The 27364-nt window shown below is 36.3% G+C and overlaps 1 protein-coding gene across 8 annotated transcripts in view; it reads left to right on the plus strand.

Moving 5' to 3' along the window:
* Positions 1-15529, plus strand: part of TRIP11 (thyroid hormone receptor interactor 11) — a 32745-nt gene extending 17216 nt beyond the window's left edge. For 5 of the 8 annotated variants that reach the window (XM_026079328.1, XM_026079332.1, XM_026079329.1 and 2 more), the window contains 10 exons: positions 1172-1312; positions 1529-1722; positions 3161-3324; positions 3666-3769; positions 4128-4227; positions 8059-8140; positions 8960-9074; positions 9645-9770; positions 11022-11169; positions 13272-15529. In XM_026079328.1, the coding sequence (XP_025935113.1) occupies positions 1172-1312; positions 1529-1722; positions 3161-3324; positions 3666-3769; positions 4128-4227; positions 8059-8140; positions 8960-9074; positions 9645-9770; positions 11022-11169; positions 13272-13480 (1383 nt within the window). In that variant the 3' untranslated portion in view covers positions 13481-15529. Of the gene's footprint in view, positions 1-1171; positions 1313-1528; positions 1723-3160; positions 3325-3665; positions 3770-4127; positions 4228-4627; positions 6760-6779; positions 6945-8058; positions 8141-8959; positions 9075-9644; positions 9771-11021; positions 11170-13271 lie in introns of those variants that run through there. The other 3 variants (XR_003255723.1, XR_003255724.1, XM_026079333.1) reach the window with 3 other exon arrangements.
* Positions 15530-27364: the final 11835 nt, after the last annotated feature.

Genomic DNA, 27364 nt, shown 5'->3' on the forward strand with positions numbered 1-27364 from the left:
TTTGTGTTTATCAGTCATGCCCATATAAAATGTACTGATAATTTACAAATCCATGCTGGATAGGTACTCCAGGTGTGTTGCATGTCTGTGGCCTGCAGAGCTTTCTGCTGGCAACTTAGACTTTCGATTTCACAAGCAGGGAACATGTGGCTGGATATTCTTCTTGCACAAATTGGAGAACTTCCCATTCCACACACTGTGTTGGTCATGGAGAACTGTGAAAGATAGTATTCAACTATAGTTTTGTATTTTCTGTGTGTCTGTGTCAGAAGATGCACCGCATACGCGAAGCAGATCGGCATAAAAGGAAGCTACCATTTTATTGCAGTTTTACTGCCAAAAGAATTTCACTGTACTTAGTTTGATTAGTAAAAAAAAAAATTAAAAAATTGAGACTTCTGAGTATTAATGGTGAAAACAAAGGTTGCTTTACTTTTTTCCTACATATTTAGTAAAAATAACTGCTTTCAAAACAACTTATGAAACATAATAAAGCAAACTGAGAAGTTTCAGATAATTGAAAATGCATCGGTTTATTTGGGAGGTGTACATGTGAATTTTAGCTAACTGACATACTCAAGCTTCTCCTTTATGTGTTAATGTAAAGTTGTAGCAAATTGCACATAAATGATAAAATTATTCATTGAAATTTGACATCTGAACAGGTGGTGGACGTTGCACTGATTCATTGATTCATTAAAGGTTAATCTTTTGGGGTGAGGTCGTCTTTTTATTCTTGGGATTTCTTTGTATTTTTAGTCTTCTTAAACCAGGACAAGCTGACTTGCCTAGGCTGCTGCTTCACATGTGCACGGCCTAATAAGCATATTACAAAGAATAGATTGCAAACACTGAGGAAAAATTGAAATTTTCAAGTATACAAGTGTCTGAAATGCAAAAGGCTGATAGATATTGTTTGTTCACTGCAATCAGTTAAGACGGTGTATCTCTGTAGTGTCTTTAGGAATAACTTTTTGTTTGTCCATTAATGTGTGAGTGAAATAACTTCAAAATAATATTTTTTCTGAATGTGCTTTTGTGCCGTAGGGCTATGGGTCCTGCCCTTAGTACATCAGTATCATCTTTAGAGTAAGTTCTTTTGGACAGAGACTGCCTCTCCTTTGGTAGAACCATTTGTCACATTTTAAATGCTTGTTTGCTTCTTCAACAGGGCAAGACAGGGGAGCTGAATCAACTGTTAAATGAAGTTAAATCAATGCAGGAAAAAGCTGTTACTTTTCAGCAAGAGAGGGACCAAGTAATGGTGGCACTCAAACAGAAGCAAATGGAGAGCAGTGCCCTGCAGAGTGAGGTACAGCACCAAATAACTTGCAAAAAATAAAAGAAAAATGAATAAGAAAATGCATATATAATATTCTGTTATATGAGTGATTTTTGGTAGCACTAACTTATAAAAAGCATTTATAATCGATATGTGCAATTTACTTCAAAGGAACTATTTTATTTTTGCTTATGTTACTTTTATGAGAGGTGTTACTACAAGCAGCTTAAGATATGTTCTACACAGATGCAGCATTTGCGTGAGAAAGAGCAGCGCCTAAATCAGGAATTGGACAGGCTGCGTAATCACCTTTTAGAAATGGAGGACTCCTACACACATGAAGCTTTAGCTGCGGAAGACAGAGAGGCCAAACTAAGAAAGAAAGTTTTGGTTTTGGAAGAAAAACTGGTGTCCTCATCTACTGCGGTGGAGAATGCCAGGTAGTCTTTTCATCTATCTAGCAGTGGCATTATCTGTAAAAATTACGGTTAGCTAGAGTGGTGCTGACAGCTTTATTTTATTGAATTAGCATTCTAGAACATGCTGAGCACTTGAGAAGAGAAAAAGATATAAATTGTTGTTATTCTAAATCAGGAAGGTGATTTGATGTGTTTGGCTAAAAGAGTATTTGTCCTTTTTGAAGCAGCTATAGAAATCTCAGCTCTTCAACAGTGCTCAAAACCATAAACGATACAAATCCCGCAGCCTATCAATTTGTTTGTCTGTCAAATGCACTAGATAGCATGGAAGACGGACTTAATTGACTTTACAGTCAAGGCTTCATTCACTGTAAAAGAATCTTATACACTTGGATGTGCCTGTGATGCTTTGTTTACTGCTTTTGAAACAATTACACATCCTTATTTTATACCTAATAGCATAGACAGTGCACAATGCTGTAAACTTTTTTTTTTTTAAACAAAGCAAGATACACTGAGGTTTTCATGGGCAGCAGAATCTGGGACACTAAAGCCATTTTTTTTCTACTTATCTGCCATAAACATACTTTTCAGCTAGAATAATGAAATCTGGAGAATTAAAATTACTCAATGCCTATCTTGACTTTGTTTTAGTTGCTTTAAAGGAATGTTGGTTGCTTTGAGCATAAGAATTCTTTTTCTATTTTATTATAGTTGTCCAAATGAACGAGTGTTTTAATCAAAAAAAAAAAGCGTAGTTGCAATCTTTCTTTAAGCGCTGAAGATGCGTTTTGCTTATAACAGTCTCAACAAATAGATTTGAGATGAGCAGAAATTGTTGTAGGAAATTGTGGGGAAAAAATGGAAGAGTTGGGAGAAGATTTTGTAAAAATATTCATTAGAATGTTTCCAAATTCTTCATCAAAAATACTTGTCAAATACCTTTCAGCAAATACAACCTATTTCCCACCTGGTGTGCATTGTTGAAACAGACTCCTTAAAATAAGACTGACACAGAAGTAAATGAGATTCATAATCTTTTTGTATAATGGAAAGATAAATGGGGTATTCATTAGTCAGTATGGAGCAAGATATACCAAATTCTTGTAGACTGGCTTAACAAGTAAAAATTGATAGAAATTAGCAAGATGTGGGTTCTATTTTTGTGCAAGTATCTTTAAAGTAAGCAACCCAAGTGAGCAACCCAAACAAAAATTGTTTTTTCCTTTTCTAATGCACTTCAAGCAAAAGTGGTTCCTATTTTCTGATTGCTGAAATTACCAAACTTATTTAAAATGTGATGGTGTTTTTTATATGAAGAATCAGAAAAAATGTTTGCCTTCATTTTTATAAATTGAGCTAAAATTAAAGGTAGGTTAATCTTGCTGCAGAATTTAAGTTTCTCTGTGATGATTTCTGTCAACTTCTTCATTAAAAAATGTATTTTATTTTTATGAAGTCATCAAGCTAGTCTGCAGGTTGAATCTTTACAAGAACAATTAAACCTGGTTTCCAAGCAGAGAGATGAAACTATGCTACAGCTGACTATCTCACAGGACCAAGTGAAACAGTATGCACTATCACTGGCCAACCTGCAGATGGTACTAGAGCAATTCCAACAGGGTAAGTTTTGTCATGAAATACTGAAATTAAAGATCACAACAAGCATTTTTCAGATGGGATAGTTATGGTATTTTGGTGCTTTTCAAATGTTAGTTACTTGGTTTTCTTCTAGATGGCTTAATTTTCAGAATCTTTTGTCTTTAAACCAAACTTTAGTAAAATTCTGACTCCATGAAAACTAATGGTCAGTATCCCATTTATGAGACTAGAATTTCACCTCTACCTCATTAAGTCTGCATGTGATAATTCTGAGGTTTTACAACTGTATATCCCTAAACACAGAGAATTAAATATTATGACCTAAGAACTCTTTGAATTTTGTATTTTTTCTGATCATTTAGAAGAAAAAGCCATGTATTCAGCAGAGCTAGAAAAACACCAAAAACAGACTTCAGAATGGAAGAAAAAAGCTGAGAAGTTAGAAGAAGAAGTTGTATCACTGCAGGTGGGCTGAGTAATACTCTCTGAAATTGAATGCTAATTCTTTGTCGATTTTGATTTTGATTTTTCTTTTTTTTCTTTCTTTTTTTTTTTTAATACTGTGTTGAATGTTGTTATCTTAAGACTATAGGAAGTTAAGTCGTTGGTCTCTTTTTCTCTGGAAGGGAGAGGACTAAAAGGCCAGGAAGGCAGCATTCCTCCACTGAACATGCATTTTCTGAGGATGTTTAAAGTCCAGTTACCTTAAAGTATAAGTGATGGAAGTCTCTGCATCTGTCATGTCTGATTTATGTCGCATTGACGTAGTTGTGATAGTGATCTTTCTTGCTTCTCATTTTGTCCATTTCATGCCCTCTTTTCAGGAAAGTTTAGGAGAGGCAAATGCTGCCCTGGATGCAGCATCAAGGCTTACTGAGCAACTCGACTTCAAAGAGGAACAGATTGAGGAGCTTAAGAAAGAAGGTAACTGCCTTTTTTTTCATCTATCCTCACAATATTCCAAGCAAGTGAGGGGACAATGTAATATTTCTAGAAACTTAACAAAATTCTCTTTTATGAGAGAATAATAATGATAGTTTTGCTGGGTTACTGTAGTTACAGCTCAGCCCTGACCTGTAATTTTGCCTGCAAAGTTTCCTTGAACTGAAAGTGAAAGTTACTTCTTTGTGTCTAGATGTATGACAGTTGTGTGATATAAATGGGTGTCACGAACAGTACTGAGCACTGAGGGAATGTTAGGCTTTTTTTTTTTTTCCTCTCTCTCTCCCTATGTGGTGCCTTCTCCCCCTATTTTTCCCAACCCTTTCTACTTTGTCTTTCCCTCTTTATTTCTGTGGGTCACTATATTTCGTTATTACTGCAGCATCTTCTGTTATGCTTTCACTGAGCACATGGGGTAAATCTAAAGCTGGAGGAAAACATCTGACTTGTCCCTGAAGTTTGAGGGGGGGCTCTCTAAAGGAGGTTCGAAGAGCAGGGATTTGCTCTTTCTCTGCAGTTACCCAGCAGCTGTTACTTCATGTTCATTGTCCCATGTCTGTGGGAAATTTTGGGGTGAACATCCTTTATTAGGGCTTGCTGGGAGGAGATGCCTGGAACATCATTTCTGCTGGATGCAATGGTAACTCTTTTTGCTCTAACATATTCAACTAATTATTGCTATTAATTTTTAAATTACGGTTAGTCTTCCTCTTGATGTATGTATACGTATATATGTATATATAAACATACATAAATACGTGTGCACATACTTTCAAGCAGATTTGCTTGGACTGGATAAGTAGTGAGAAAAGTCATTTGAAAATCCTCAACTGGTTCAGCAAGAACTCTACAAAATTGTAATGTTGTGACCTTTACTACATAACTGAATGAGTGTTTACTCAAGTGCAGTTTGCCATCCTATGGACATCATAGGAGTGTTCCCTGAATTCACAGTCTGAATCTTACAATCTAAATTTCAATCTGCTATATGAATGTGTGACTAGTTACTGCTTTTTTTTTTTCTTTCTTTTTTTTTTTGAATCGGATGATCTGTAATTCTCTATCTCGCTACAGATATTCACAGCAAAAATTTTCAAACATCCTGAATCAAAATTAACTTTTGCATAGGCAAATATGACACTGTATGGAATGGGGAGCTCTGCGGTTATGGTGCATTTTGATAGCATATCAAAGCAGGAGGGGGAATGTGTTAGTAAGTTTGAACTTTGAGAGAAAACTGGATCTCAGTATTTTATCAAGCTGTGTTGTATTGGCAAGTGAATTAGTTTTAAAAAAAAAAAAATTAAGAGCTCATTGAATAAAGAATGCAGCACTTTAATGTTATTGTAGTATAAATCATATTTTTTATTGAAAAAGGAGACCACTCCGTTTTGTCTGTTTACACAAGAAAACATATAATGTCTTATTGAAAATCGGCCAAATACATTCCCAGACACAGTTTTGCTGGCCAACTCTTTTGAAGGATTTCTTTATGGATTTTTTTGGCAGGCAAAGTGATTTTAATGGAAAAGTATAAGATGTACCAGATGCACTTTTCTGGATTGCAATAAATGGTTAACAAATTATTGGAGACTGTTGTAAATGTTTGGTTTACAGCAGTCCGTGCTGAATTTTGGCTTGGGTATTTTTTGTTATTCAGTCTTTTTACACACACACGCACAAAGTAAATGTTTAAGTCCTTCTCAGCTGTGAAATTCTGTTTTAGAAGGAAATACTCCATTTTAAAAAATATAAGCTGTGTAGTCACTGTGTGGATGAACGTAGCTATGTAGTTGTCATTAAAAGTTGATCCTCTTCAATCTAAAGCATTCTGTCAGAAGTAATAGAAAATGCTTAGCAGTAACATTTCACTTTAAAATTATCAATAGATTTATTTTAAAATTCATTATGTGAATAAAAATTGCAACGGAAACTTGCTGTTGTCTTGCTGTGTATATAATAGCAACAACATGAGAATTACTTGAAGCATATTTTTAGAGGCTGTTTATCTTTTTGTGGTATTAGCAGTTTAACTTTTTTCTTCCCTTTTGCTCTGTGGAAGACCCAAATAATAAATCAGCTTGCTTGTGTGCTCCTACTACTGTTATCATTCCATAAATATATTACAATTATTTTCCCTCTGGCTTTAGGGGTCCTGTTTAGCTACATTTACAAAATAACTAGTTTTCAATAATTTTAAATCTTAAAACGTGGATTAATTCTCCAGTACCTCACTCTGGCATTTTGAGAGCAAGGAGTGCTAAAGAGCAGTCGCATTGTTGGAACGAGTTTCAGTGCAGATGGGTGTAGTTGTTACAAGATATGTTGTAGTACAGTATCTGTAATTTTGTTTGTTTCTTAACTTCCTTTGAATAAGGAGCTTAATCCTGATGCTCCTTGAATAAGAATTTTCCCAGCCTGACACTGTAATTTTTTCTGCTCCGTACTCTCTAAAATTCATGTTTATGAGGTAAAATATTTATAAAGATGTGGAGTCTTTGAAGAGGACCCATTAGGTTGTATCTGTTCCACAGCCTAGTCCTTTGATGTGTACCAAAACCCTGAGGGGGTTGTCATGGAGTCATTAGTGTTAATTGAGAGCCACGCTGTGTCAACATAGTTGTGGCCTGCATTTATCAAAGATTAAGAAGTCATGTGAAAACTAGAGTGTTTTTCATACATCCCAGATGATTTGAAAGGTATGCAAGTTTATAAAGGTCACTTTTCTTCCCTTGTCTCTATCTTCTCTGAAGCAAAATAAAGTTTGGGGTTTTGTTGGTGGTGGTGTGGTGGGTTTTTTTTAAGAATTCTAAAATATCCCATTATTCCTTCAGATATGTTGAGGCTTTTATTGTATTTGTCTTATAGACTGTTTCTAAAATGTGTACCTTTTGTTTTTTGTTTTTATGAAGCAAAAATATGAGCCCGAGAGAGATTAAATTGGTAGGAAAATTAAGGTGATGGTCACTTTTTCTTTAGGATGTGAAGACAACCATTCAGCCTTTCGGTGGGAGGGGAGGAAAAACGCATTGTCTCTGCTAATATAACTTCAGGGTATAAGTGGTCTTCACATAGAAGGCCCATGTTCTAATGCATCTCTTAAGTCTTTATCACACGCCAAAACTTACTTGTACTTTTATTAGGAAAAAAGTAACCTGGAAGGTTGTATCTTGCAGAACCCCAATTTGGTGAAAATTTTCATCTTAGCTGTTGTGAGACAAAATCACCTGTTTAACAAAAAATTCTTTGTACCTTGTAAATATTTTTTTTTTCTTGTCTGAGAACATTTTGCTGGCAATGTTCTTTGTTTCTTGTATTTGGGGATTTAAGTGAGATGAGCTTCCCCCNTTTTACTCTATACTTTTTGCAGCCTTGTGTAGACCTAAACATCAGATACTTTTATTCAGTTTCTAACGTAGCTGAGTCTTATAAAGAGAAAAGTTTGGATCTTGCTTCCTTACAACAGAAAGGTTGTAAAATTTTTTTGGCAAGTAAAACCTTTAGGAAATGGGATTTTTCCCTTTATTATGAGCTTTATTTTAAAAGGCTGTTTTTATGAGTTGGGGAGGTCAGAGGAAGTCTGCGTTACTGACACAGAATGTTGGGGTAATTAGCATATTCTGTATGTGAGCTAGCAAGTAATTTGTGTTAGTGACATTTTAGAATGGTAGAGAAATTGATTTTATAAAAGGTGGACCATAACAATATTTAAAAAAATTAAACATTTTTATTTTGAAACATAAGTATGTATAATAATGTTTTGAAACCAAGTCCTCCATTTTTGTTCCTTTGTTTTGAAATCACATTTTATAGGTGAGATCAGAAGAGAAATGCTAGAAGATGTACAAAATAAACTAATTAATCTTATCAACAGCACAGAAGGAAAAGTGGACAAGTAAGTCTTTTGTTCTATTGGTGTACATTTTTGTTCTTTTTTCCTTATCATGTGCAGAGATAAGACCGTTACAGTCATAAGAGTAGTGTAGAACTGGGCTTCTGTATGTAATCTTTTAATTATACTTTGATTACTTTGACATTTTTCAGTTCTTCAGTGGTTGTAAATATTAATTTTGATGATTAAAAACCTGCGTGTATATAAATTTGGACTACCAACATGTTTCTTCAATAGAATTACATTTCAATAGCGTGGCCTCTGCAGATGGAGGGAAAAGCTATTAGTGAAAATCTGCTGTAATGTGTCTAAGGTATGAACAGCAAGCCCTTTCACACCGTGAGCAACACCTGGACATTGTGCACATTTGATTTCTCTTGCTTGATCTTTCTCATCTCTCTCCCTGTCAGAATTGAAAGTAGAATAGGCAAATGGATTCCCTGCCCCCTTCCTTAAGCCTTCATTTGGTACCATGCACAAGTACCTGTTTAAATGCTCTCCTGAGTCAAGATATTAGAATAAACATTTTCCTAGTTTGTAGCATTTGCATCAAAACTTGCTCACGTACAATTTGGTTTTGATTTACTACAATATTTTCAAAATTGTCCACATTGTTGCTTGCTGTGTAAGAAATGCTTTAGCTTGGAGGGAAAAATCATTGGCAAGGTTCCCTTTTAGTTCCTTGTATTGGGTTGTTCATTTTGATTATCATAAATTAGGAAAAAGTATAGGGAGCAAATGCATCAGGGTTTAGACATCCATACTTCTGTATCAACTGTTATGTAAGAGCAGACTGTATAACAAACTTTCTCTGTCCTATAGGCTCTTGATGAGAAATCTCTTTGTTGGACACTTTCATACTCCAAAAAATAAGCGTCCTGAAGTATTAAGGTTAATGGGAAGTATCTTGGGAATAAAAAAGGAAGAACTTGATCAGGTAATACTTTAGTGAAAACCAGGCTTCCTTTTTCATTTGTGATATGCTTAAAAGAAAATAGAATGATTTGCTGCTAAACTAAATGTGACAGTCCCTGCACTTCCTGTGTGGAAAGTATTTTTTGTTCTCTCATCTGAATTAATTTTCTTATATGGGACATGCTGATCTTAATGAAATCTTATAATAACTGTATTTTAATAGAATACCTGAAGATTTCATTTTGCTGAGGGAATGTTAATGCACAGAAAGGAAAGGATTTAACTTTGTGCTGTTGTGTATAATAGCTGTAATATGGCAGTTATAGAACAGTAAGCCAATTTTACATGTGCCACTAGGTATGTGAAGAATGTGTTTTATTTTTTTAAAGAAAGAGTCAGGACTTCAGACTCCTAGTTTTTCAGAGAGGCAGAGAATAAAGTTTTGCCAACAATTAAAGGTTGTTTGTTTATCCATTGGATTCTGTGGTATTTCCACATCAGTTATTGTGAATAAAAAAGGCAACATCATGCTCATTATATTTTATCTGTTCTTCTATTTTTGTTGTGCTAATTTTTTTTTTTAACTTTCTAGTTGTTATCTGAAGACCAACGAGGAGTTACCAGATGGGTGACTAGCTGGCTTGGTGGAGGAGGAGCTGGGTCAAAGAGTGTCCCTAGTACACCTTTGAGACCAACTCAACAGTCCATTTTTAATAGTGTAAGGATTAATCATGCATTCTCTGTGTTTGAGTGGAAGAATTGGGGAAATTGCATATGAATGCTGGATATTTGGTTCATCATTATATTGAACTTAATTTACTGATGCTACTATCATTTGTATCATTTGTTTGCTTTGTACAATTAGTTTGACATGGATTTTTTTTTTTTTCCCCCCCACTAAGTATGTAGGCATTGATGAAAATTATAGAGTCCTAAATGCTGGGCTAATATCAAAATCTGATTACTGTTCCATTGGCTGCAGAGATCACTGATTTTCTCTGGTAGGGATTTTATCTTGCAAATAACAGTGCTAGAGGCCAAATACATGTAGGAATCTGGAAGTCTTCAATAGTCAACAGTACAGAAGACCATAACATTGTATTTTGTTGACTGTGTTCCCATTTGTCTTTTAAATTTCACTTGAAAAGCTTTCTCAGCTAGTGCCTCTTACATAAAGCATATAAAGTTCATATTGTAAGCTTCCTAAAGCAGCAGTTCTGATCACGTGGTCCATGGAAGCAGTTAATCTATAGAACTTTCCATTTTGTACCCCACTAAATAATGTATTCAGGCACTGAGGAATTGGGTAGTTTGGATGAACTTTGGTTTTTTGCTCATTAAGCTAGAAAAGGGGTTTGGAGAATTGACTCCTGTAAATCATCTTGAACTGTAAGAATATGGGTTCATTTTTTGCTCACTAAAATAATGCAGATGTTTAGGCCACTAAAGGATTGTGGTTTTATTAACTGCGGACATAAAAGAAGAAAATTAATGCTTTTGTATGTACAGCATCAGCTCTTCTAAGCAAAATATTATGTTCTGCCACTGACACCTTAAGCAGTCCATGTTTCCTTTATTCAAGATGCTTTTGTCAAATACAAGAAAGGGTTTTAAAAGAAATTGATGTTTTAATTAAATGTTTGGTGGGGATGTTTTTTCCTTGAGCATGGACACAGGAAATACAATGTCAGTTGCCGCATGGGATTCTTGAAACAATTGGTTTGAAATTGATCTTGAAACAATCAACACATACTTCCACCATGGTTTTGTTGTTATCTCTGAGGTTTATCAGTTACACATAGATGCCATTCACTGAGAAAGCAAAAACTTCACATTTTGAAAGTGTTTCATTTTTGCCACACTATAAGTACTGGTACAAAACACTTTGGAGCCTGTTGATAGCTTTTTTTACTTACTGATGCTCTGTTGAAAAATAGGTAAAAATATATTAACTGGTAATCTCTTGTAGTCTTTTTCAGAATTGTTTGTGAAATTCCTTGAAACAGAGTCTTGCCCAACCCTTCCTCCACCAAAGCTCTCCGTTCACAATATGAAACCTTTAGGAGCAGCAGGAACTGGTAAAACTAGTGGTCTTCCATCCAGCAGTCAAATACAAGGTAACATTTGAAGGAGAATTTGAAAATTTACATGGAACATAAATGAGGTGGAATTTTGAAAGGGATTTAAATGATTCTGTGCTTCCTCACCTGAGAACGATAAACTTGATTCTGCACTACCACCATTTTCTTCTCTCTTCTTTCTCTCTTTTTTTTTTCCCATTTCTTTTCTTTTTCCTTTCTCTTTCCCTGCTTCCTAAACCCCCAAAACAGAAGTTTGAAATGAACATACTCCCTCGATATAGAGAGGCTTTCACAGTGCCTGTTAGATCACAACAGATGCTGTGCAGACTTCTCCATACAGTGTACCAGTGCACCCAGTCCTGATTTTCAGGATCCCTGTTGATCAGCCTGGGTCTCATTGAGTGAAGATTACAAGTAATGGCAACATTGTAGTGCCTCTCTGAAATATAGAACCTGCTCACTTGGAGAGGACTGAAATGAGATAAGTACATAGCCTGATTTGGAATCTGTTTCTAAGCTGTGCCTAGAGTCTTTAACTTTTTTTAAGGCAAAGAACAGTTATGCTTAAATTACTTATGTGGAAATTAATGATTTTTGGTTCTACTTCTGATCCTATAAGGAATTGTGCACTTGTTTCTGAGTAACATAAGATCCAAATTTTAGTTTAATTGGTACAGTTTGTACTTAATTTTATGTGCCTTTAAATGTTCACCTTAATACCGTCCTGTTGATTTGCAGAAGCTTGTTTCAACTGAAAATTTTAACATCTGTAAGCTGATATAGATAGATATCTTAAAAAATACCCATTTGGCTTAAAGTAGTTGGATGGTATAAAGCAAAAATGTCTCGTGTAAAATACCAACTTATCTCTGAAAGCAGTGGGTTGTTTTTTTTTTTTTTTTTTTAATTAAAGTTTCTTTTTACTCTTCCTTGTAATGTAGTGGTAATATAGGTAGAGTACCTGTTTTACTTGGCAAAAGCCCAATTTTCTTGTCTGGAAAACTAAGTTCTTGGATCCTTTCATCCATTCAGGAGCTAGATTGCTGGCTTGTAAAACTAGCACCCACTGTATATATCCCTTTAATTGTTTGGGTGTTTTAAGTTTTTGGTTACTGGAAATAAAACATATGGTAGCATTTTTTAAGTGGTGGATACAGATGTCAGTATCGTATCCACACAAGAAGACATCTGTGAGAATTAAAACGTTTACATGATGGAAGATCTTTTTTTTAAAAACAAAAAACCTGGACAAAATCACTGATCCAACCAACGAATATTAGATGGGAATGTCCATTTAATTTCTGTTATATGTCTAGTATATGGACCTCGGCCTTGGAAAACAAGTTAAATCTGGAGCTGAAAGAGAATTTGATGGGGGAAGGTAAGGAGGGGTGAGTTGATTTGATTAGATTTAAAAAAAAAAAAAAAAAGCAGTTTAGGAACAAATTTTTTTATCAAAAGAGAAATTTGGTAAGAATTTGAAAAGTGATCTAATACTAGGATCTGTCTCAAGACTAAACCATGACTCCCTGTCCACACTGTTTATTTGCAGGGGATTTTGGGGGCTGATCCTGGGGCAGCTGAGCCCAGTACTTCATGGGATGGGAAGCCCACCTGTGTGCTGCATTGCAGCACATGCAGAAGGGCCCATATGTCTTACATGTAGTGCTGGAGTCTACCTGACAGATAATTCATGCCTGATGGGTGGGCAGAGTAAACCTCTGCAAAGGGAGTTGATGTTGCCTGTTGCAGGGATGTATAAAATTTCTGGATAGCCTGAACTTTTACTGAGTTTTGGCTGCCAACAAGCACAATATGGATGCCAGGTCTTGGGAGCACCCTAAACTTCAAGTCAGTCTTGTAACTGGTTGCCTGAAGTGAATACACAGGTTTTGTTCGGTGAAGGAAGCAGCGGTAGATGAGATCCAAGATGAAAAAAGGTAGAGAGAATGAAAGTCTATGAGTGTCTGCACTCCAGTGCAAAAAGATTGAATTTTCATATTGCAAAACTAAAATACAATTGTAGAATTTGTTTTATCACAAATACTCTGAAATTGGGTAGACTTGTAAGTATTTTCTGACAAAGTATTATTATAGTGTGTGTGTGTGTATATATATAATTTTTTTTTATGTTTCAGATTCTGCAGTCTCAGGAACCAGCAGAAGACCAGATACAAATCCATTTTTAGCACCTCGATCTGCAGCAGTGCCTCTTATAACACCTCCTAGTAGTTCTGGACATCTGCTTATGAAACCTATTTCTGATGCTTTACCTACTTTTACACCACTGCCAGTGTCCCCTGATGCCAGTGCTGGTGCTGTACTAAAAGACCTTCTAAAACAATAGATGATCTTGAAGCCAATATGATGACAGTAGCACTTTAAGAAAAATGAGAACACTATGTTGTATATAATATACTACAAAGAGGCCTTTTTGTAAAAAGTTGTGTACTTGTTTGCAATTGTACTTTGTTTTTCTTTTGATTATGAACTAACCAGTGCTTTGGAAATTCTAATGATCACATGAATAACTGCCCTCTTTATAGCAGGTATTCATTTTGGTTGTGGGTTAGATTTCAGAGTGGGGGGGAAAAATCTATATTGTTGGTAGAGCTGCAAGACAAACTGAAGGATTTATAAACCTTAGTCTTACTCAGAGTCGTTTCAGTTATGCATGTGCAACATTAACTCTTTGATGTTGAGGTCTGTTTTTCCATTAAAGTGATTAGCTGTTAGCAGCAGACCTTCAAGAACCATAATTTCAAAAAAAAATTATTTCCAGCCTAAATTGATCTTATTTGAGATGTTAAATTAATGGTACAAATTCTAAAGAATGTGGCAGTGAGCATGTGGAAGTGTGACTATTGAGTAACTGCAGTTTTCCAACACAGAATTTGTTACAGCTACTTATATTAAGACATGTCTCTTACTTACAGGATTGATCACATTTTGGAGCAGTTTGAAGCATGTTAATCTCTCGAATTTGGTTTTGTCCCCCCTGCCCCCGCGTCCCCCCCCCAGCCTAATAGCTGCTTTCAGCAATCAAACCCACCAGCACCAAAGAGTTAACTGTCGGAACATGTGTTTCATTTTCTACAAGTGTCCATGTGGTGCATAGTCATCAGTGGAGAACTTAGCAAAAGATAGGTTCACCTATATACAGATAGTATACTGTAATGGGTCTAAGATGTATATTTAAGAGACTTTTTTTGTCTTGTAGGATTTTGTAGATTCAAATATCAGTTTAAAGCTTGAACATATGTATAGAACTTAAAAGTAAGAAAAATGGTTACTTATCCCAAATGTGTAAATAGGTCTTTGTAAGACCAAGGCCGAAGTCAATTATTCTGTAAATTTTGCTGTGATAAATTGTACACTTCGTGTGGCAGATAAAGGATTAAGTTGCATACTGAAGGATAAAATTCATCTTACAAAAATAGGGAATCTGGGATGTCCTCATCTGAAAATGTATCTAAACCTTTTTACATGCCATTCCTTGTTTAGTCAGTGTTAAGATAATTATTGTGCAAGTTCTATATTAGAACTGTCAATGTTTACTTTTCATTTCATTAAGATCCTAGATTATATTGTTGTAAGAGTTATATTTAAATAAAGTTAATCACTGAAACTTGTACAGAATCTACCAAAATAATAACAAATCTTTGCATTCATTTATGTAGCGATTGAATAGTGAAATTCTTTTGTTGCCTTGAAATCTAGCAGAGTTTATTTTATTTGCTCTGTTACCTTGAGTCCATTTTCTCCAATATGTTAATATTTCATAGAAACTTTATTCAGATTTGGAATTTGATTGGCCATATTGAATTTTGATTTTTTTTTTTTAACTCCATTATAGACAAGATAATTTCACTTTTTGATTTCTGAAAGGGTAGCAGGCACATGTGGTATACCAAAGCAAATGCTACAGTAAATAATAAATGTAATGAGAATTTAAAATTACCTCTGCTGAGACTATTTCAGTTAGGTATTTCAGATACACATCTTCATTTGAACTACTGGACCAGAATGGTACCCTTTTCTTCTGTAACATTTATAAAGAAGACTGAAATCAGGTGGTGTTTGTGCAGTCTCTCCTGTTCTTGCAATCATTGTCTATCTTAAGGATATGCAGCTGCTTCAAAATAAAATTGCTTTTTGGTGAGCTGAAGCACAAAGAAATGTTTAGCTTTCTAAAATTGTGGCTTACCTGTTGTAAACTACAAATGGTTTCATGCTGATCACCATCCCCTGAATATACTAACTAACCAGATTTGTATAATTCCTTTGTGCATTTTTTTTCTTCCTTTAATTACATAGAACTTAATATATATGTGTTTCTCTTCCAGGAAGCTTTATAAATGTCAATAAATAAAACATGATGGGACTGTTTATTTCAGAATGCTGTAAATCGGCTCCATTATACAGTAAGTTATGAGAGTTAGAGCGCACTTAGGCATTTGTATGTGTTTGAGTGTTTGAGGGGGAAATCTAAAGAGCAAACAAAAGTTTTGAAGAACTTCAGAGTTCCTAGTAGAGCTACTTCTGAGAGGGAGAAAATCCTCTATAGAAGCAGTATAAGAGGCTTCAGCCCTTAAGTCCCAGGAGGTCTTGTGAACTGCAGAGAAAATACCATGGCTTAGAGGTTCCTGTTCTTATTTCCCAGCTGCATTGGTGGGTTTTGTTCCTTTGTTAGGAATCAGATGTGTTCTATGTTCCAGTGCTTTCCCGCTGAAAAAACATAGAATTTTATTGCCTTGATTCTCTCTTCCTTTTTAGACTGTTTCAGACGATTATAAGTTACCTTCAATATTGTTTTTATTGAAAGATTAGTGGAAATTTTTTTTCACTTTTTTTTCCCCTGTATTTACTTTGTGCTGGACAACTTTTGTAAATACTCATTCTAACAGTTTCCCACATATAAGTATGTATGTCATTTAGATTATCCTGTTAACTGTGGGTGTCTTTCACACAGCAGTGGGTGGAAAAATTTTCTATGGAGCATATGAGAAGGTGCAGTACTTGAAAATTCTCCATTATCATTTAACACAATTGTTCTCATTCACCTTACATTTGCAAGGAAGAAGAGTGCATGGTCCTCCTAGCTTTGGTCTAACGGCCTGTTTCTTGTGGTAAGGTAACATGATTCTAGTAAGGAGTGGATTTGCAAACTTGGGATAAAGGAAAAAGCATTAGGATGTTCTGTTCTTCTCCGTGGATTCTCTCACTTTCTGTTCTTTGCTTCTTTGCTCATCCTCCATTCTGTGCAAATAGAAGGAAGTAACTGTTTGCTCTCTGTAACTGTTACTGTAGACGAATGTAAAATTTTTTTTTATTAAAATCTCTTGCATTAAACCAATTACAGTTACAGCTGTACAGCCTTATAATTTGCCACATGGTAAACAAGTTGTTTCTACACTGGTCATTACCAAGCCAAGTGGCAGTTTCCAATCTACATTTCATTATTCCTTCTTATTCATGTTTTTGATGCATGTTTTGCATTAACAATATTATTAAGGCAGGCTACCTGGAAAATAAATACAGAGTAGTGACTGTTTAAGCTGAAGAAACAGAATGGAAGATGCCTGCCTTGTAAGTATTTCACATTATGACAAAGCTCCTGAGAGTTTTGTGATTTTAAGTCTTGATGTCTTGTTAGTCCCATTTTTCACGACTTTACTGCCACGTTATCATCATATAAAAGTTCAAGAATAATTCTCTTAACTTGTTTAATCAAACATGTAAATTTGTCCTTTTCTCTCAAACAGTACCAATATGGGAGGAGATCTAACTAGAATAAAATTTACTGTTTTTGTTATCAACTTGAAGAAAAAATATTAATGTTTAATATGGAGGAACTTTAGTATAATGTGGAAACATCAGTGATAACAGCTGCATGCATTCTTTCAAATAGAAAAGTCTTTGTTTAATCTATACATGCAAACCATAGTAGTCTTTGTGTCAATACACTTTTTGGCAATTATATGAAAACAAAAAAAAATCTATATGTGTGTGTGTATACATCTATATCATACACACATGAGGGTGCCAGCAATAAGGCTTGAGAAATTAAAAACATGCTATGTATGTTTTGTTTTCAGTCTTTTTTTCCTTCCAGTAAATTTTGATATTTGTTGCCTTGAGTAGTTTTCTCTCAGCTAGAAAATTCCTAATTTTCTTTCATAGAAAATAATATATTAGAATTACCAGCCTAGTAACTCTTAAAGTAAGAGAAATTTTTGTTCTCTTGTTTTGTGCTGTTTTGTGCTGTGTTGTGCCATTATATACTGCTGAATTTACTTGGAGCCTTGCAAAGCTTAAATATGGAAACAAAAAATGATGCATATAATTTGGCAATATGTAATAAAAATAAAGGAATAAATAGTTACTGGCTTTAAAGGAAAAAAATGATTTGCACAGGGCATGTTGTTTACAGCAGTGTTTTCAGCGACACTGAGTCTTGGACTATTGTATGCATCTGTCAAACTCATATGAAAGTATGTTTTGTTTTAATTTCAGTATCTGAAAGCTTCAGATATCTAACTCTGAAATACATTTTGTAACAAGTAGTTGTTAATCCATGTTATCAGTGTAAGTGTGTAAGAAATATGCCTTTGGTTTGCTGGTTGTTAGATGATCTGTTAAAAGGCCAATTTAAGCAAATTCACTCCTTGTTGGGAGTTCAGCCAAGTTGCTAAAACTGTCAGACATTTTGCCAAGCAGAAGAAAGTTGTATCAAGTGATTAAAGACTTGTTTTCCTAGTAGGAAATAATTATTAGAAGATAACTGACAATTGTTTCATACATAAAAAGGGGCATTTATCATTCAGTAAATGCACACATTTAAGTAATTCGATGTTATTCTTTGCTTTTGAGCTTGTGACATTGTTGGTTAAATCTAATTTCTTTAAGTGCTTGCAGATGTTATACGTCATCCTTGAGTGCTGATAGTGAATTAATCTTTTCTCCACCCCTGTGTTAAGATTCCCATTAAACAGCTCCTCGCAGATTAGATGTTAAAATTAAAAGCATTTGCACACATGTTTCTGGCAGTCTGTGCAAACTGCCTATGAAAAGATTATGCTTTCTTGGTCCCTGGTGGTCAGCTAATAAATATTACTGTGAATATTTACAGTAACACCAGCAATGTTTCCTAACCCTCCTAAGCAAGCAGATGGAAAACACCCTTTTTTGCTATCTGTAGCCATTTTTATTTAAGTTCTTCTACACTTTTTTTTTTTTCTCCTCATTCATTGAGAATCGTATACAACTGTTTCCCCTTTGAGGAAACATGATGCAGCTTTATTGCAGCTCAAAACTCACATTTATGTGGAATGTTACACCAAAAAGGAAGTCTTCCTTTTTTTAATGTCTGCTTCTGCCAATTCTATTTCTTTTTGCCACAGCAATATTTTCTTCCAATGTGAATTTACAAAATTTAGAGTTTCTCCTATAGCTATAAATGCTTAGGAATGTCTTACTACCACCATTGGCATTACTGTTGTGGTTGCAGAAACTGAGCCTGTGTTCTTCCAGATCAGCTAACTAAACATAGAAATTAAAAATGTCTTTCAAATGTTTGCATGTAGTTGTGGAGTTTAGGGCTGTAAATGGAGTGACATCTGAAACTGCAGAAGCTAAAGAGGTGAAGATTAACCCCAAGTCAGAAGTTCCAGGTAAAAAGCGGGGGGGGGGGAGGATTTGTAACTCTGGCAAATTTAAATCTGTGTTCATTATGCTAATAATAAGATATAAGAACAATTTCCATTAAAAAGATGGAATCTCTATTGCTAGAGATTGGAGCTTTGCTACATTAAAAGAAGAAAAGTTCAAACCTAATGTCTTCTCAAGCTTTTAAGGACTTAAAACCCAAACTTAAAGGTGAATTGTTTCCAAAGAAAATGGTGGTGTTCTTTGCTGGTTATCAAAACTAGAAAGTGTATTTTGGGATGTACCTAGCTGTTTGTGAGTATTCTGAGAAAAGCAAAAATAACTACTATCATCTACTGTATATAATATAAGAGTTTTCTTTCTAAGAAGAAAAATTAATAGCTAAATAAAAGAGGATTTTTGTGGTTTTGCATCAAAACCTCAGCTTCACAGAGCTGCAAACTCTTTTGTGTTGTGCAAGGATTAAGTCATGTGAGACAAACCTCAAAATGGTTCTAGAATATTGTACTTCTGAAATGTTAAATGTGAATTTTTTTTCTAGATTATCAGGAAAAAGCGGAAGAGCTTTACTATGTTTCCAGTCTCTTTCTAGGTTCTTTAAGAGCACATCTATGTATGTTCTACCATTTTTTTTTAAACCTACTGTAGTACCAAAACAAGAGGTATTTACATGCGTTTTGTCAGTACGTTTATTACTGCTGAAAAGTGTGAGATGGACTGTTGTCTTCTGCTTATCCCCCGAGAAATACACCTAAAGACTAAACATTTCCTTTTTAACAGCCTTATCAATAGATATTATGCTTTGACAAGACCATTCTTGTGGCTAAGAAAGCAGTGTTGCAGTTTAGTCTCAGTGATCAGTACTTAACATGGCTGCTAAACTTGGCTGCAGCAGGGAGTTTTTGTATGTATATCAGATGGGAATTGCAATGAAAGAAATTGTATGCAGTTCTATACCTACAGCAGTGTTTGACAGGGAATGGACTAGAAATCAGTATTTCTTCACGGCTCAGTCCAGTTTGAAATTCTTGGAATTGACTACTTGTTTGAATGAGAGAACCATTTAAAAAGCATCAGTATGATGAGTAGAAAAGATTATAATGTTTGAGTTAAGGCCAACTATTATTAGAGGCTTTTGACAACGATTGACAGAACATAGTAACTTAGAAACCCTTTGCCATGTATGACATTTCGACAAGCACTGTCCTACTACTGGCTACTGAACTGATCAGTAGTACCCGAGAGACGGAACAAACTACTGGCCCATATTTTTTTGCGTTTGTTAACATAGTAAGTGAGACTGAAACTTACTGCACCAACAATCTAAAAAGTGATTCTGTTTCCCTTTATGTAAAAGAAATGTAAACCTTCTGAGAGCTGTCTGGATGCAGTTTGAATATGATCCAGTATCATTAAGGTAAGGGAAATCCTGGCAGTTCTTCTGTGCGGTTAACCATAAGTTTTTCATTTGCAACATCAGATGCAGTCTGTGTTTCACACCATCGAATTGCAAAACATTAGTATATGGCCAGATTTTGGGCACAGCCCAAAAAGGTTTTATAGATTCAAGGCAGCTAGGCAATATTTCTTTTATATTGTTATGAAATGGTAGCTATTTATTATCCATCACTGTAGAACAGCTGCTTCGTATCTAGTGTTTGTTGGTGGAATATTTAGTAGTCCCAGGAGCCAGGGAAGAGAACCTCATAACACAAAATGCTGTGCAGTTCATTGTTGGGCAGCTTTTTATGAAGGCTATTATATCACACAAGCAAAGTCAGGTGACTGAACTTGACACAGTAAAAACAGACCAGTGGTAGCTCATGACTTCCTAGAATGGGAAGTTCTTCTAAACATAACCCTCTGAGAACAGGAAGCCAAGACTTATAATACTTCAAACTAAACTTTTGTAAGTTAGGGAATATGGAGATAAGTACATGCTAAGGTTTTGAGAATTTGACCTTTGGGTACTGGCCAGAGAGACAGTCTGGGGGAGCAGTGCTGCAGAAGCCCATGTTAAGTTTGGCAGAGGCAACTGGTTTTACATCACTAAATAGAAAGGACCTTTTAGGTACTCTGAGTCCACATGGTCCCTGAACACTAACCGTAGTATTACGAATAAAAGTATATTTAGCTTAAGTAACTAAATGGCAACTGGATGTAAATAAAACAACAGCAAGAGGTAGTAGGAGTTTTAAGCAGGTAAGCCTAGTTGGACAAGAGTTCCTAAATAGGAACAGTGCAGAATGCATAGTTCAGCCTATGCAGAAGGTGTGAGCTGCAAACATTCTTTCTCAAGAGAATTCGTAAGGACCATAAGAGTGATCCTGAATGCTTTTAGGTGCAGGTGTCTGAGAAACTGCATATAGGAAGGGAAATGAAGGATTTGGCATTCAGCCACTCATGGAGGGGAGCCGACCATGTGAGAATGTTGGTTGTAGAACTATCTTCTATGTAAAAATGTTTGCCTGCCTCTTGCAACAGTTTTCTCTAATGTTATAAGGTATTAAAGTGCTCTGTCTTGAGTGAAGCTTTTTTTCATAATCAAAGGGTGTTTTTGAGTTAAAAGCAGTCACTGAGTTGGTACTGATTCATCTGTACATTTCAGTTTACATGGAATGCCATAGATCCAACACTAAATTGTATCAGGAGCAAAAAGATAGCAAAGGAAATAGCTTCAGTGGAAGATTGGAGCACTGAAAAACATCCATCAAAACTGAAATTTTTTTCTGGAAATACAGTTGGAAAATATTTAGACTGCACTTTGCTCTGTATGCTCAAGTAGTGGATGCCAATAAAAATGAAGACAAACAGAAGATCGCCTTATTTTTGACAATAGGAGAAGCAGCAGATGCGTTTAAGAGTTTTCAGTTAACTTAGAGGAGGCTTATTATGAAACTAGAAAAATTTGAGGAGTGCAGCACTCTAAATAAAAAGAATGAGTCATAACTAGACTTGCCAGATCTGTCTGGACCCAAAGCCAGACTCTGAATAGCATACTGTCTGCAGAGTATTCTGGATCATGGACCTATGGAGTGCCATCTGCAGGCAAAGGTCACGTAGGTGGTAGACCTCTATCTTTATGGGGCTTTAAGAGAGCAATGACTGTGGCATGCTGCCCAGAACCTGCTTACTTGGAATGGGAATTCAGGGAGCCCCCAGCACTCTGGCTAAAGTGGTCCTCCCCTGAATTCAACCAGTGGCTTCAACTTCCTTGTGCTGGTGCTTTTAATAGTAGGATGTGTTACAAGCATCCTGAAACCTGCAGTGCACCAGCCAAATGTGGCTGGTAAATCTAGTTACAAGACAGAAAAGTTTTCCATTAGAGACTTAAATGGGAAAAGTTCGGTAGATATAAACAAAATCCTGATGTGAGACCAGACTGTGATTGAATCCAGCCTACAACTCACAGGAAAAAGGGTACATCTACTCTGTCACAGTGGTGTGGTCTTGACTTTGTGCTTGATGCTTTGTCCCCCAGTTGCCTCCAGTACCTCTGTATCCATGTTTGCTGCCAAAAATCCAGCGCAGAGATGGGTTGGTGCTTAAAAGCATCACTTCAAAAAGCAATCGAACTTGCCGTCTTGGGCCTTCCCTCTTTCCCTCCCTTTGTCTTCTAAAGGTATCTCAGGAGACCGCCTGACTGCATGTTCCAGTGCCAAGACCTGTGGGAGTAACTGAGCCCCAGTGTCTGTTCCATGGTTGCTTCTGGGGACTGCAAAGGGTGCTTACACAGGCTATGGACTAAATCCTATTTAAAAAAAAAAAAAAAAAAAAAAAACTACCCAAGTTTTTGCTGGGAGAATTTCCTGCTCGCTATTCACAGGTGATGGTTAGGAGATGACTGGAGCCCATTTCAGTTGCATGGAATAAAAGAGTAAATTTAAAAATAAGAAATCTGTATACCATGGATCACAGCTGGCTTTCTGAGACACCTGGTTGATAAGGGTAATCTCTAAGAAAGTGTATGCCTCAGAGACCAACCTTAACCTCTTGTGCTGTGTCCCCACCCCCAGGTCTGGAACAAAATTGCCCACTGGAGCACCAAAGCCAGGCTATAGTGCCTACAGCTGCATGCAAATTGAGGACAGTAAGGAGAAGCCCAAGCTTCATATGTGATATAGCCCCCAGAAACCCCAGATGGACTGTCCAGGAACAAGTCAGAGCTCTAGTGAGTGGCTTCATCAACACACTCCTGTTAATGAGCAGCCTAGAGATCAGGGCACATCCTGCTGAATTCTTTTTGCAGTAAGGGAACCAGAAGTACTAACGGTATCATGGATATCAAACATCATATTCACAGTCATCACATCATGACATTTTGCAGTTTCAATTCTTTAACCACTCCTAAAATACTGTTTTGATCATTTCTGAGTATCGAGATTGTATTTTTATAGAACTATTATGACTCCAAAATCTCTCCTCTTACTTGCCTGTGTGAAGTCTTTCCCTCTCACTGCATGGCAGCTTGGTTTCTTTAGCAGCATTTGACAAGATGAATGTTTTTGAATGTCTTTTGGAAATCTTAGTAGATTATATTGTCTGCATCTCCCTTGTCTGCATACTCCCCCACTCCGTCAGAAAGCTGCAGTGGATTCATGAGATATGACTTCCTGTTATGGTAGTCACAATAACTTTTCCTCAGCTTACAGCAGACTTGGGTTCAATAATTCAATTTTTAATTATAACTTCTACCAATCGGCCTCATATAGTGGATTTACTGTTCTGAATTTTATTAAGTGGTACATGGAAACCTTTAAAAAATGGTATCTTACTTGGTGTTGTCTGTTCTTCTAACACTAAGACAATTTTCTGAGAGGTTACCCTTATGGTAAATAATTCAGCTGTCCCATACCTTCACATTTAATTCAGTTACAACACTTAATTTCTAAATGTCAGATGAGTCCCAGTGAGTTGTTACACTTCATTTTGTTGATTTGTTCTACAACCTTTTCTGCTGGCACTTCAATTTTAGGCAGATCCTCTTATGTATCATCTTTAAAAAAAAAAAAAAATCCACTAGGAAACCTCCTGAAATTTCTTTAGTAAATGTAGATGAAGAAGAATCATTTAGTTTTCTGCTGTGATTTTATGTTTTCTAAGCACTATTTTTATACCTTGTACATCTGTTGGCTTTGCAGACTGTTTGGCAGTTTTCCTGCTCTTGATGTGTCTGCAAAAGAATTTTTTATTAGCTTTTATGCCTCTTACAATTTGTTTCTCAAACTTTCTTGGACTGTTTTTTTGTGTTCTTACATTTAACCTGTCAGAGTTTGGGTTCTTTTCTATTTTCCTCATTTGGCACAACTTCAGCTTCTTGAGTTTTGCTCTCTAACAGTGGACAAAATGGGAACTGATTGCTTTATTAAGCTCCAGCTATGATGACTGCAGCAGTACAACGTGCCTCTGTTGGGAGAAGGGTCCAGGTTCACCCATTTTTCTTACGGCTGCTTGAGGTTCTGGGCCCCAACAGGACCAGAATGGATGTGAAGCCACTCTGAACAGCCAGGCTGCTTCGGCAGGAGCAACTCCAGGTACTTCTGAAAACCTTGTGCTGTGGCTACAAGTACAAGTCAAAGCAAAGCCCAGAAGATAATGAAAAGAAACACAATCTGTGCAGTAAATTGCATCTTTTTGCAAGAGTTTGCAAACACTGCAGCACACACACAGCAGAACTAAGCAAACACTAATAGCACCCCTGCTCAATGGAAATCCTCACAGAATTGGCCCCTACAGGATTCTGCATTGCTGCCTCATTTGTTTCCTCGTTGCTGCAGAAGAGGAGTGAATAATAAGCCTGAAAACAAATAGACGGCATTTATCATATTTATCACCCAGTTTCATAGCCAATTTATTTCCAAACAATATGGTAAACTGGTAAATTCTGAAATGATATAATCCCTGCTGTGGGAATATGTGCATGAAATGTAGTAGTCAAAAAAGAAAAAAGACTTACAGATACAATTTCTAAAAATGGGGTGGAAAATTACTGTTTTAAAAACACAGTTTTACTATACATCTCATATAGAAGACTGCTCACTGAAGAGCAAAAATCCCAAAACAATTGAAGAGTTTAAAAATGCCTTCTGGGGTTAGGAAAGCAGTCAAGAAAGTACAAAAGAGTCCAAATTAGCCCTTTCCTCACATGCAAATCTTTGATGATCTTATATTCATCTAAAAGAAAGTTGTATAGGCATATAACCCTGGGAAATATATAAGGAAAGGAACCGAAAATGTAGATGACCTTGCTGATTGTTTTATGGGAAAAAGAAGCCAGGAGTCTTTGCTTATGTGTATACCTATAAGAATGAAACACATGTTTAAAAAGAGAATGTTTTCCACTGCTTGGAAGGGGAGAAGCGCTGGAAGAGAGGGCTGATGCCAAATATTTTTCTACTCTGAGTGCATCAGCAGGGTTCTGGCAGGTGCCCTTACAAAAATAGTGCACATACTTGTGAACATTTAAACATCCCCTTTGGGAGATGGTGTTTCCACAAACTTGTTTGGGTTTGTTCAGAACCTGAAGTGTTTTAATGGAAATGCAGAATATGCTTGATGCTACAGAGGGTGATGTTTTGCTCTGGATAAAAACAAAGCAAATTGCCTATGCGGACTAAGCATTTAAAAAAAAGGAGGAAGGGTGTTGAACTAACTGAAACCCCCCCCCACACACCAAAATATAAATTCTATGTGATAGAAATAACGTACCTTTGGAAAGGAGGGAGCACAGCAGATGCAGGTGGAACACAGCAAGGCTGGTGCTTTACCAGCACTCATGCCCCAGCAGACCGAGAAGGCTACCAGGTTAATTTGGAAGGGTGAGCTCCTGTCTCTAGTCAGCTGCTCTAACACGCACCTGGAGGCTGTTGTGAGCAGATGTGCCCAGTGGATGTGGCATGGTGCACAAGTTAGTAAAGAACATGAGAAACTGCACAAGGGGCTAGAATCTTGAGGGAGTTAAGGACAAAATTAAGTTGTCCGTGAATATTTCTCAGGAAGGTTTTGGTATATCTAACAGTTTATAATTGGTGACCAATGGCCTGTGTACCACAGGCGCTTGCAAACACTGATTGTCAGTTTGCTCAAATAGAGAAATAGACTTTAGCATTAGTCCAGGGGTATTAAGAGTTTTATATCTTTATTTATGGGAGGCCAATCTTTGCTGAAACTGTGAAGGTTTTATAATTGTTTCTAAAGGGGCTGGTAAACGTCTTGTCACAAAAATAAAGAGCATTGTTTTTAGCCGTGCTCTCTAGAGCATTTGACAAAAATGCAGGGGAGAAAAGACTGCAGCCTAGATTATGTACATGTCAATCTTATAAACAAAACCAAATGAAAATTTCTGTTTTGTTTCAGGCAAAATGTGACCTGTGGTTACCAGAGCTATGCTCAGGATGAGATTGAACAGAAAGTAAGTAAAAGTATTAAGAGAGTGGCTGGGGCATCGCATTTTCAGATACCAACAGCAATTCAAGGGGGATCTTTGAGTTCTCAAGAAGATATTTTGGCTTTAGGTACAGGATGATGTTCTACACACTTTTTACAGGAATATAGTTTTAAAATGATACATGAAGGTAATTTAAGGATTGAAAAATCAAAGAGAAAAGCCAGGGATCTTCTATACTGTTGCAAAATAATAATACTGAAGAACCTGTTACAGCTTGTCGCATGCACAAAAAAGGCTGTGAAAGACCTGTATTTCCCTAGGGAAAATAATCAAAATCTTTTAAATTGCTTATTTGCTTTACTTCTGTTAGGGGGAAAAAATCTGAACCAAAGCTAACTATTCTTCCAAGAATACTAATCTTATTTTTCTCAGGTGGCCTTTCTAGAAAATACTACAGCTAAACAGGTGATGGTGAATGTCAAACTTGATTTTGCTAAAGATAATGTAGCTGACAATGTTTTGTCTTACAGCAGATGCAGTGCAGTGGGCATAGGTTTAAACTGTCTGGATTTAGTTATATACCTTCTAGATCCTACTATTCCTCATTTCTTGGGGTGATGAACATGTTTTCAAAATAATAAAGCAGAGTCAGATACCTGATCCATGTTTAACACTGTTACATTTCAGAATGGAGCCAGTGGTGCCTGGGTTTTCCACTGATTAATCTTGTTCTAAAAGAAAATGTGCCATTAGAAATTGATATCACATTCACCACAGAAGTTTAAACATGTAAAGAGCTGGATGAGGTAAAACAAAAACTTAAGTCATCTGGTCTGTATGATTGGGTGCTCTGAGAACATCTGCTGCATCATTAAAATGGCACTCTGCTTATTGTTCTTGGGAAGCGGTGATAGCCCCAGTGGCAAAACTGCATCATATAGTGTGGTCAACCCAAAGCAATGCATGCTTCTGACAGATGGATGACATCCCCTTACAGGAGGAAATGAAGGGATGCTGGGTTGCCTATTTTCCCCATGGATATCTCACGCAGGTGGTAACTGTACCATACTGAGACAACTGAGCCCCAGGAGATAGCACAACAGGAACTGCTACATTTTCTCCTTAACAGCAGCAGCGCAACCTGAGGATCAACACAACAAGGCATCTCGGAGACTC

Source organism: Apteryx rowi, unplaced genomic scaffold, assembly GCF_003343035.1.
Source record: "Apteryx rowi isolate R43461 unplaced genomic scaffold, aptRow1 scaffold_5, whole genome shotgun sequence".
Classification (NCBI taxonomy): domain Eukaryota; kingdom Metazoa; phylum Chordata; class Aves; order Apterygiformes; family Apterygidae; genus Apteryx; species Apteryx rowi.